Source organism: Pantherophis guttatus, chromosome 2, assembly GCF_059756535.1.
Source record: "Pantherophis guttatus breed Tessera chromosome 2, ASM5975653v1, whole genome shotgun sequence".
NCBI classification, from domain to species: domain Eukaryota; kingdom Metazoa; phylum Chordata; class Lepidosauria; order Squamata; family Colubridae; genus Pantherophis; species Pantherophis guttatus.
The window spans coordinates 94,744,267-94,756,621 of NC_142064.1; the positions used below are offsets into that span (position 1 = coordinate 94,744,267).

Genomic DNA, 12,355 nt, shown 5'->3' on the forward strand with positions numbered 1-12,355 from the left:
ACTACCTGTATAACTATTTTGAACTCAGTTGCTGAAGCTGTTGTCTTCCTATAAAATCTGAACTGTGTGATCATCTTCAGCCAAGCATTTGGGGGATAAATGTGGGTCGTTTACCTGTATGATTTTGATGTGTGGAACAAGGATCAGCTTAAGCATTATGATTTGGGATATCATTTCCTTTATTCATCTTGAGGAGTTCCTCAGGAAAGCTAATTCCATTTCATGGTCATTTAAACAACCCTTTTTTATAAGCTGCATTAAGCATCAGTTACACAGCAGAGATCTATCCAAGGTCAAAAGCTTCAAAAGAGCTTTTCTTTGCTTCAAGAAAAGAGAAGGCTATATTTACAAAGTAAAACTTTTAATTGGAAATAAAACAGACATTTTTTTTCTGTTGTGCTTGATGATTTGCTTATTTATTGTAGTCACTGAAACCTAACCTAACCTAATCCTATCATCCGTTCATTAAGAATGCTTTATTTATTTATTTAATTTATATTTATTAATTTATTAATTTAATTAATTTAATTTAATTTAATTTATTCTTCCATAAAGAATAATATCAGAACTTGAAGAACAGGTCTCTGGAAGACAAGATATTTTAGAAAGGAAGCAGTGAAGCTCTCTTGCCGATAGACATTTTCGAGATTGTAAAAGCATTTTTCTTTTTTCTTTTTTTTAAAAGTTTTTTTTATTTTTTATACAAACAAACAAACATACAATGTATTTTTTCTGAACAGAGTATTGGCCGGTTCACAAATTTAGACAATTTTTAGTCATTTCAACACAATTTATATATTCGCTTTTTGTCATAGTATTTATTCTCTCTATTTTTTTTATAGACCAATATTACCCTTTATCCTAACCTCTAATCTTAACCAAATTCAATTTTTCCCTTCATCTCTATATTAAACTCCTTAAATTTAAAATCTCACATAATATAATTGTAAAAGCATTTTTCTCAAGTGTCTCAAAACAATAAGCTAGGTCAGTTGCCTTCCTCACCTAGCAATGCAAATCATTTGCAAGTTCAATTATGTAACATCAAACAATATAAAATAAAGATGCATGGGGTGGAATTCTTGGTGTTCTCTGAAGTTCTCTGCTTGATTGCAGACAGTTCATCACCCATCTAGGGAGCATCATCAATATGAGAGAGTGTGGTTTTGTTTCCTATTTATGCATAATAGCTTCCACTTTTTGTGGGAGTATAGTTTTGTGGGAGTTTTTCTGGTCCCTACTCTGAGGTTGCTTATTTTCAAATTTGATCCTTTCTCTTCATCGCTCAAATTTCCATCAGATTCTGTTTAGTTTTGGAGAGCTGTCTTGTTGACTGAGAAAATCCAACCCATTTATAGAATTTCTTTCCAACATCCCACTGGAGGGAATAGAAAGCTCAGAAAATGCTAGAATGCAACTCTAGATTCTCATTTTTAAAAATAGTGAACAAAAAAAAAGGTTAATTATAAATAAAGGAAATGGAAAACTGCCTTCTAACTCCCAAAGGATTTGTACTAAGGTGCCATAAGCAGAGATATTGTTGGTGATAAAAATATCTGCCTCAACCAAGTATACGCAACTTAATGCCATCCAGATGGTTTGGATTACAATTCTTATAATCCCTTGCTATTGCTCATGTTTTCTAAAAGTGGTGGGAGATGAAATCTAAATCAATCTAGAGGGCAAGAGGTTTCATACAGTGACTTAAACTTAGTAAAAGTTCCTGGACCTAATAGATCAGATCATTAATCCGCTTACCTTGTATACAAATGTGCACACAAAGTCGATGAAACCAACTTGAAGTTTGGGGAGCTCAGCAGCTTTTCTTCTGTCCATCATAGGCTAGGAAAAAATAGCAATGGTTGTTTTTGAATGGGCACATTTATTAAATCCTCTTAAGAAACAGAGTTTTGAAATCTGAATTCTAGTGTTGCCAAGAAACCTTAGGGTTTAAAGCACTGTAATAGCACAGGTAGTCCTCGACTTATAACCAGCCCAAAATTTCTGTTGGTATGTGAGAGACATTTGTCAAGTGAGTTTTGCCCCATTTTACGACTTTTCTTGCCACAATTATTAAGTGAATCATTGCAGCTGTTAAGTTAGTAACACGGTTGTTAAGCAAATCTGGTTTCCCCGTTGACTTTGCTTGTCAGAAGCTCGCAAAAGATGATCACATGACCCCAGGATACTGCAACCATCATAACTATGAATCAGTTGGCAAGCACCTGAATTTTGATCACATGACCATGGGGATGCTGCTAAGGTCATAAATGTGAAAAACGGTCGTAAGTCACCTTTTATCAGTGCCGTTGTAACTTTGAACGGGTCACTAAACAAACTCTTGTAAGTCAAAAACTACCTGCAGTGAGCCTCATATCTTCAGTGGGAAGATATGAGGAAAGAGAATGATTATAAATCAGCCAAATGGAAGAGGAAAATAATCAGTCTTGGGCAAAAATGAGGTCATCTCAATTAAGTTTAATTTGTTCTCACATAAATGGCTGTTATTTACTCCCATGGAAAAGGAGGAAAAACATTTCTCTCCGTATATAAATGTGGGTGACTTCCGTTCAATGACCACCACATTAGCTTTGGAAATTGGGTGAATTTCAAGATGAAATGATGTACAGAGGAGAGACTATCTGTCCTTGAACCATTCCATCTCGGCCTCTTTGCCCATTTTAATGAGGAAATATCACAGTGAAAAAGATAAGCCCTTTTTTCGTCTTAATCTCTCTACAAAATGGGGTGAAATTATTGTTTCACCTGGAAAGGACCCAAAATAGCTTCTACTATATGTTCTAAAGGTAAAGGTAAAGGTTCCCCTCGCACATATGTGCTAGTCGTTCCCGACTCCACGGGGCAGTGCTCATCTCCATTTCAAAGGCGAAGAGCCAGCGCTGTCCGAAGACATCTCTGTGGTCCAGCGGTGGGTTTCAAATTTTTTTACTACTGTGGGTGTGGTTTGGTGGGTGTGGCATGCGCAGAAGCTTCTGTGCAAGTGACGCGAGCACGCGCGCCCGGCCCCATTGCAAACCGGTAGTAAAGGTAAGTAGAACCCTGGTGTATAAGTGGTGGGATTCAACTATTTTACTACCAATTCTGTGGGCGTGGCTTGGTGGGCGTGGCATGGCTTGGTGGGCGTGGCTTGGTGGGCGTGGCAGGGGAAGGATACTGTAAAATCTCCATTCTCTCCTCAATCCAGGGGAAGATTACTGCAAAATCCCCATTTCCTCCCGATCAGCTGGGAATAGATGGGGGCGGGGCCAGTCAGAATTTTTACTACTGGTTCTCTGAACTACTCAAAATTTCCGCTACCGGTTCTCCAGAACTGGTCAGAACCTGCTGAAACCCACCTCTGCCGTGGTCATGTGGCCGGCATGACTAAATGCCAAAGGTGCACGGAACGCTGTTACCTTCCCACCAAAGGTGGTCCCTATTTCTACTTGCATTTTTTATGTGCTTTCGAACTGCTAAATTGGCAAAAGCTGGGACAAGTAACAGGAGCTCATGCGGCACTAAGGATTCGAAACTGCCGACCTTTTGATCGACAAGCTCAGCATCTTACCCACTGAGCCACCGTGTCCCTAACACTATATGTTCTAGCAAGGTTTTTATTTCACATGTCCTGCAGTGCTGATGCCCACTGAATCAGAATTGAGTTAACTCTGGGTCTTCCTCTTGCTGGATGGACATTTGGAAAGGAGGGCTGCCCATAGCATAAGATTTCACCTTCCAGAAGTAGAAAGGTTATTAGGGGGGGGTGGGGACAGAAGAAGGCAGGAAGCAAATCAATGACTATTTTTTAAAATGAACTTACAATAGGCTGTTGTTGAAGTACAGAAATTTCCAGATCTCCCTGTTCCCAGAATTCAGCTGCTACAAGTAATGCCACCTATACATGGGGGGAAAAACTTTTATGATGCTGGCATTCACATTTCACAACTCTTGTTGTTTTGTCCTTGTAGTGGCTAGAAAATCATCACTATCAATTCTAACGCTTGGAAGCATTCTATGTGTTTGAGTGCTTCTCTTCCCCTTTTTCTTTCCGAGGTTTATGCTTACAGAAGGTCATTGATGTCAATGAGATTTTAAACCTCTACAATTTTTACGGCATTACTTAATCATCTTAAACACAACCTGAGGTTTATTACCTGTGGAAAAAAAGCACACCATAGATTTCTGGAATACAATACTTTTTCACATCTCACTTGTTAAATAGATGTGTTAGACTGGCTGTAAATTGTCTTGATGGAATTTCTAATGTATCTGAGCTCCATCACTGAAAGACTACAAGTGGATGTTGGGAAGACCAAAGCGATAAAGAAAAAAAAACACAATGTAAAGTTTATATTGTCTTATTGGGGCAGGATCCAGTCTTTTATATATGCTGTAGGGTCAACCCCTAACACTTTGATAGACAATACAAGGATAAAATGATTCAACTCTATGATAGGGAAAATGCACAATCCACAGATTGCTCTTAACATTTGAAGAAAAGACACTGTGTGAAAGGCACCTGACCTTACTCTGGATTTCCCATGGTTTTGCAATGGCGGATAAGTCACAGGCGGTCATCATCATAGCCCTGTAGACGAGAAGCCAGAAGGAAAAACACAATGAGGGAATCTGTGTTTTTCTGTCCATTCACATTCTCCCAAGCAGCAAAACCACTGCACCAAAGCAAATTTCCAAGCAGCTCTCCAAGGCAGATACATGCACATATACTTATGAGGGTACCAGGAAGAACTGACCCAAAAGGAACCCATTGAGAAACAGGGAAATGTGCTTTGGGAGAAATCCATCTAGTAGAGAGGAAAGAAAAACAGCTCTAGAACAGTTAGATACCTCCCTCAGGTGAGTCTTAGGGTTCTGTAGCAAAGTGTTCCCGTTGTTTTATTGGAATTAAATTTTTGAAATGAGTTGGAATTAGAAATGGAACCTTGGTATGTCAAGATAACGTATTCCTACATGTATATAACAGTGGTGGGTTGCCCCCGGTTTGCACCAGTTCTATAGAACTGGTAGTAAAACTGGCGGGAGGCTCCGCCCACCGACCCCAACGTCATCAGAATGCTTCTGCGCGAGTGAAGCAAGCACACACGCGCGGCCCCATTGCGAACCGGTAGTAAAGGTAAGTAGAACCCACCCCTGATGTATAACAGTGATGGGATTCAAAATATTTTACTACCGATTCTGTGGGTGTGGCTTGGTGGATATGGCATGGCTTGGTAGGCGTGGCTGGGTGGGCATGGCAGGGGAAGGTTACTGCAAAATCTCCATTCCCACCCCACTCCAGGGGATGGTTACTGCAAAATCCCCATTTCCTTCCGATCAGCTGGGACTCGGGAGGCAGAGAATAGGTGGGGGCGGGGCCAGTCAGAGGTGGTATTTACCGGTTCTGCGAACTACTCAAAATTTCCGCTACCGGTTTTCCAGAACTGGTCAGAACCTGCTAAATACCACCTCTGATGTATAAGTTTTAGAAAGGACTGGGAAAAGCCTCATCTTCCCATGTATTGCTGATGGTGAGTATGCATGCATGAGTGTGTAGCCTCCAGGTAGCTTCTGGTCAGATTGTCCAAGTTCTTTAAGGTTTTATGACTATTATATTTTAATTTACAGCAGTACTAGGAGAGTTAGTTCCAAAGGCAGCTGTTAGAATTTTCTCATCCAATCCAAGTGGCTTAAATGACCATACAGGTAGTCCTCAACTTACGACCAGAATTGAGCCCAAAATTGATGTTGCTAAGTGAGACATTTGTGAGTGAACTTTGCCCCATTTTACGATCTTTCCTGCCACACTTGTTAAGTGAATCACTCAAGTTGTTAAATTAGTAACATGGTTGTTAAGTGAATCAGGCTTCTCCATTGACTTGGCTTGTCAGAAGATTGGAAAAGGTGACCATATGGTCTCCGGGACACTGCAACCGTCATAAATATGAACCAATTGTCAAGCATATGAATGTAAATCATGTGACCATGGGAATGCTGCAACGGTCATAAGTGTGAAAAATGGTTATAAGTCACTTTTTTCAGTGCCGTTGTAAAACTTCGAACGGTCACTAAATGAACTGTTGTAAGTCGAGGACTACCTGTAGTGTATGCTCTGCACTCAGAGTAATTCCTCCTAGGGAGAACACCAACAATTTAACATCAAGAATTCTCAACTTTCTATATCTTAAGCCCCACCCACAACTCTTAACTTACATCTTAACCAGATAGCCAATTTTTACAAAAAGATCCAACATGTACATACATACATACATACATACATACATACATACATACATACATACATATGTATATATATAGATGCCTATATATACCTACCTGCATACAGGTAGACCTAGGTTAGTACAAATATTTAATCTGAGATAATGGGCCATTTTGTGTTTTTCATTGTTGCCATTTATATGTTTAGCTGTTTAAAAAGGGATCACTTACATAATAATCTCTTTCTTTGTGGTTTCCAGAGACAAATATTCAACCCACTTTTTCTGATCATTGTAGGTCTTTGACTCTTCAACAATTTTCTGAAACATTGTTCTCTTTCTTTAAAAAAAAAAAAAAGATTGCAGACGGCAAACAAATAAAATAAATCAATCACTTTTGTAGCTTGAGTACCATCAAAATTCACAGTAATTTCTTAGTAACTGAACAGTATAAGCACAAGTCCTAGACAGAAAAGGAATTCACGGGTCCTCTTGGGCTCACTTAATTCTGATATTGATTTCCACACCATTACCCCCTGCCCTACCTATTAAAAATCGAATGAAAACCTCCCTTTAATATATAGATTTCCCATTGGATTAGCCCTAATATTGAAAGTGTGGAGCAGAATTTGCTATCGGTGAAATATAAGCAACTTCCTGTGCTTTAATGCTTAAGCTGCATACGTGTCTTGATGCACCTTTGAATATTTTACAGACTCAAAGACAACAAAATATTGCCTTCATGTCAAGAAAACAGGGTCTTCCTTAATATTTACAAGTTAATGCTATTCTGGAAGAATAAATCAATTCAATCCATTGCTTGACTTTCCCCAGCATATTGAAGCTATTGAACCTGTCCTGCATGTAGAAAACACCACAATGTGATGTACTGATTAAGGTGTTGGATTAAGATCAGAGAAGCATCCTTGGCCATGAAATCTAACTTTTAGCCAGTCACTTTCTCAGTCTTATCCAAAGCACAGGATATAGAGGGGATAAAATAAAGAACAATTGACACAAAATGTGCACTTTTGAGTGTCTAGTGCAGAGGTATCAAACTGGATTTGTTCTAGGGCCAGTTCAGTATTGTAGTTCTCCACCAGGGGCCGACCGGGTGGGGGTGGGGGGAAGAGAGACGGGACGGATGCATCCTGCAGCATCTTGCCAGCCAAAACAGGGCACGTGAGAGTTGCATGTGCTCCCCCCCCCCGATTTTGGCTGCCAGAGGCACCACAGGCCGGTCCTTTGCTATTTCCAGGCTGGCCCCACAGGCCGGGCCTGGAGTTTGACACCCCTGGTCTAGTGGAAAGAAAGATAGCAATGAGTAAATTCAACACCATAACACTTTAGGGCAGGGTTCTCCAACCTTGGCAACTTTAAGACTTGTAGACTTTAACTCTGGGAGTTGAAGTCCACAAGTCTTAAAGTTGCCAAGGTTGGAGAACCCTGTTTTAGGGCTTATATTCTTCTCCAAATTATATTTTGGATCCTCCTGCCTGCGTTTGTTTGAGCAGAACCTAATTTATTTATTTATTTATTTATTTATTTAATTAATTAATTAATTAATTAATTAATTAATTTCTATACCGCCTTTCTCCCGTAGGACTCAAGGCGGTGTACAGTCAAGAAAAATATAGACACACAAACATCATAAAATTGCTAATTAAAATTATTACTTAGTTTGGTCAATCAAATAAAACCCAGAATTAGATAACATTTAAAAAATCATTAATTAGAGCAGACCAATTTTTTTAAAGAATACAGGCAGTCCTCGAGTTGCAACAGTTCATTTAGTGACCATTCAAAGTTACAACGGCACTGGAAAAAAGGGAGTTATGACCATGTTTCACACTTACGACCATTGCAGCATCCTCGTGGTCATGTGGTGAAAATTCAGATGTTTGGCAACTGGCTCATATTGATGACCTTTGCTGTGTCCCAGAATCATGTGATCCCCTTTTTGAGACCTTCTGACAAGCAAAGTCAATGGGGAAGCCAGATTCACTTAACAACCATGGGGCTAACTTAACAACTGCAGTGATTCACTTAACAAATGTGGTAAGAAAAGTCGTAAAATGGGGCAAAATTCACTTAACAGCTGTCTCGTTTAACAGCAGAAATGTTGTGCTCAGTTGTGGTCGTAAATCGAGGACTACCTGCAGTGAAACTACTTTACTATTTCTTTCCTATTTGCGTTGTTTCACTCAAAATGTAGCAATATTCTGAAGAACTGTGTCAAACATGTGGATTCCCTTTAGTAATTAACACATGATTCACTTACTTGAAATACAGTGCTAAATCGGTGGCTATAATGGCAATATCCATTAAGTGATTTACATGTTCATACTGCCTCCTGTTGAGATTCTGGTAGATGTTCAGGGACTAAAAGGGAGAAATACATAAATCAGAGTGGAAGATTAGTCCTTCCAATTAAGCATCATGTTGGGTTCCTCTAACTTTTCCTAATGGTATCTTTCTTTAAAGCCTAGTTGTCCATTGCAAAAGACCCCCATGTTAAGTTCTGAGTAAATGATTTATTGCTCATGCCTATGCAACAGGAATCTAGTAAACTAATAGCACTGTTTTGGCACTAGATAAGAGTTAACAGACTCCAAAGGGCATTGGACTTAAATCATTTGTGGCTACTAGCGATGCTAGACTGATTCCTTATTTGACTTCATCCCCAGGCTCTTCCACTACAATTATATAATTTATATATCAAATAGATACTGAGAAGAAGTACTAATTCTTTTTTGTAGGTTCAAAACACACACACACACACGTGAAATATATAAACATATTATATCTCATACTTCATCATGGGCTTTTGCTGATGGTTTTCCAAAAGCCAATGGAAAATTTTCCAGAAGCCAATGGAAAATGATCAGATAAGTGCTGAACTGATTTTACTGGTCCTGTGTTCAATTACTTCTTCTCTGCTGTACGCTCAGAATATAGAAAAATGTAACTGAACACCTTCATCATTTGGAAAGAACAACATAAAGATTTATATCTCAAAGGACCTCTCATGGACTATGAATGTTAACATGCTTGTGAAGAAGGCACAGAAGAGGCTGTACTTCCTGAGAATGCTCAGGAAGATAAATCTATCTCAGCATCTACTTCTGTCCTACTATCGCAGCACCATTGAGAGTGTCCTGACATACAGCATTCTTGCATGATATGGGAGCAGCTCTGTAGTGGACAAAAAAGCTCTACAGAGGATCATTAAAACTGCCCAGAATATCATCGGACTCCAGCTACCAGCCCTGGATGACATCTTCGAATCTCGTTGTTTGAGAAAGTTGCATAACATTCTCAGAGACTCTTCCCATCTTGCTTACAATCTTTTTGGACTGTTGCCTTCTGGCAGAAGATACAGAACAATTAAAACTCAGCCCACACGTTTTCTGAATAGTTTTTATCCCAGAGCTATAATTGCACTCAACAATGAACTAAAGGGCCACCATCAGTGAGCTGTTGACAGCATTACTTGGTCTGTTGTGTGGATGTTTGGGTTGTTTAGGGGTGGGGAATTGTGGTGGGTGGGAGTGTGTTTGGGGATTGTTATGTGTGTTGGACCTTGTATTTGGGTGTTAAGTGAATTTCGTTGTATGGGTATACTGTGTATACATGTACAATGACAATAAAGTTGTTGTTGTTGTTGTTGTTGTTGTTGTTGTTATTATTATTATTATTATTATTATTATTATTATAAACAACAACAACAAACTGGATCATGTTATGCTATTTATCTTTCCCCACCCAACTTTTCCAATTTCTATTTTTCCACCAATTGATCCATCATTCTATAACTATTGAGCAAGAGTTTCTACTGGTGTTTTATTCAGATGAATTTTTTCTTAAATGGGTAGGTACGTTTTTGATTGTTCTCCAAATATTTGGCAGACTCGATTTTGAAGTGTGCTGATGCCTGTTATTCCTCAGGACACTTCTACCAGTTTGCCATCTGTTTCACTCCCATCTCCTAGCTGAAGGTAATTTTCTTCACTTTTCTCAGCTTGAAATGCTGCTTTCCAAGTGGTCGTTGTATAAAAATGCCCTCATTTTTAATTTCACTACTGACAATTTAAACTTTGAAATAGAGTGCTCTAGCATCAACTCCCAATTAACTGGCTTAAACAATCAATATTAAGCATGTGTGTGCCTTGAACTGTCTGATAAAATGATTAATTGAACCAGTTAGTTGTTGAATTGTTAACAAGCCAATTTTATTTTCTATTTTATTTAACATGGGAGTTAAATGCAGTCTCAAGGCAGGCTATGGTACTTGGGAGCTGAAAGAATTGACTTCTTTAAATCCTGTATCTGATAAAGGAAAAACAGGTTGATGAATGCTTTGTAAATGGTGCAAAGTTTTAAACCAATTATTAATTCCAATCAAAATTTGAGTTGTGTTTATTACCAATCGCAGTTTCATAAAAGCAAAACATGAATCCATCCAATTACTTCTGCCATTCAAAATATTGGTCACCCACCTCTTCTGAGAGCAGAAATTTGCCAAATTCCAAGTGGTGTCTTTCTAGAATGGATGAGCCATGAAGTTTTGCCAAGGGATTTTGAGATCTGTTAGCAAACACCAGGGAAGATTAAAGAATGGAATCATTATGAGAATGCCAAATACTTCTTTATTTCTATCCTCAAGCTTGTAAATGATTGCTTTGGGACTGGATGTACAAGACATCGGTCTGACCTAACTGTACTACACAAAATTATCTGCTACAATGTCCTACCTGTCAATGACTACTTCAGCTTCAACCGCAATAATACAAACTTAAGGTAAACCATTCCAAACTTGATTGCAGAAAATACGACTTCAGCAACAGAGTGGTCAATGCCTGGAATGCACTACCTGACTCTGTGGTTACATCCCCTAACCCCCATAACTTTAACCTTAGACTGTCTATTGTTGACCTCACCCCATAAGTACACCAAAGTGCCTACCATCCCTGTCCTACTGTCCCCATTTATTTGTATCCATTTCCTATATTCATAATCATGTTATCTGTTATCTTATGCATGTTTGACAAACTAAATAAATAAATAAAATAAATTGCTCTAATCTTTGATGATGAAGTTGTGCTATCTCATTATAACTATTTTATGATACATTTTTGTTACGCTTCACTGTTTCCAAGGCAGTTTTGCAAAGCTATTGATAACATGTAAACAGTACAGAACAGAAACAATAAAAATATCAGCTGTAATATTTCTAAGAAGCTAAAACAGCAGACAGATATTTAAATATGAATATACTTTAGAAGCATATCCTTCACCATATCCTTCACAGCTGAACATCTACCGTATCATTCTTTTTCTGCATAATTCTTTATGCAAGGAGTGATACATTCATGTGAGAAAGGCCTCAACCGTTAAAAATGGTAGTTTTTGAAGTTTTTAAATATATTTATGGAGGCTATGTAAGCCATCAGAAAAAGCAATGCTACCGCTATCAGATCTGGGCTGCAAAATCAGAAGACCACAAAAAGATTTAGAAGCCCTTTGATGCCATCTAGTGATCCTCTGGATTTTTGCATCCCATATCTGGTAAGTGTTGATAAGGTGTGCCCACGGGGTTTAGGGTGTCTGAAACACCTGCATCAGAATTTTTCTGCCTCTTTTCACTTTTCTTTTAAATTGAAAGCCATCATGTTGTTAAACAAACACCATTCACCCAGGGGTGGGTTCTAAATTTTTTTACTACCAGTTCTGTGGGGGTGGCTTATTTTGCAGGCGTGGCTTGATGGTCATGTGACAATTCTTTAGGATTTAGCAGAGGTACTGGTCTACCAGGCTTTTAACTGCTTGCAGAGCTGTACCGGTCTACTCATGTATTTTTGCAGGCACTGGTCTACCCATTTATTTTTGCAGGCACCGGTCTACTCATTTGTTTTTGGAGGCACAGGTCTACCACCAAACTGCCTTTTACCACTGATCAACTGTAGGGCGGCTCTTTGAAGCCCCGCAGCAAGAGTTTAAACAGTTTTTTTCCTTATAGCCCATCAGCTGGGACTCAGGAGGCAGCAATAGATTGGGGGTGGGGCCAAATAAAAGGTAAGAATAATGCAGGAGGTGGGGGTGACGGGGGGGCAGAACTGGTTCAGTGATGTCATATTGTC

General features: G+C 38.9%; 1 protein-coding gene across 2 annotated transcripts in view; it reads right to left on the bottom strand.

Moving 5' to 3' along the window:
- The window catches only part of PDE6B (phosphodiesterase 6B), a 38,447-nt gene that overhangs the window by 1,860 nt on the left and 24,232 nt on the right, over positions 1 to 12,355 (bottom strand). For both annotated transcript variants that reach the window (XM_087885031.1, XM_034411285.2), the window contains exons 15-20: positions 10,715 to 10,802; positions 8,497 to 8,597; positions 6,448 to 6,555; positions 4,525 to 4,588; positions 3,821 to 3,895; positions 1,759 to 1,842 (exon numbers count right to left, since the gene is read on the bottom strand). In XM_087885031.1, coding sequence (XP_087741157.1) covers positions 1,759 to 1,842; positions 3,821 to 3,895; positions 4,525 to 4,588; positions 6,448 to 6,555; positions 8,497 to 8,597; positions 10,715 to 10,802 — 520 coding nt within the window. The remainder of the gene's footprint in view (positions 1 to 1,758; positions 1,843 to 3,820; positions 3,896 to 4,524; positions 4,589 to 6,447; positions 6,556 to 8,496; positions 8,598 to 10,714; positions 10,803 to 12,355) is intronic.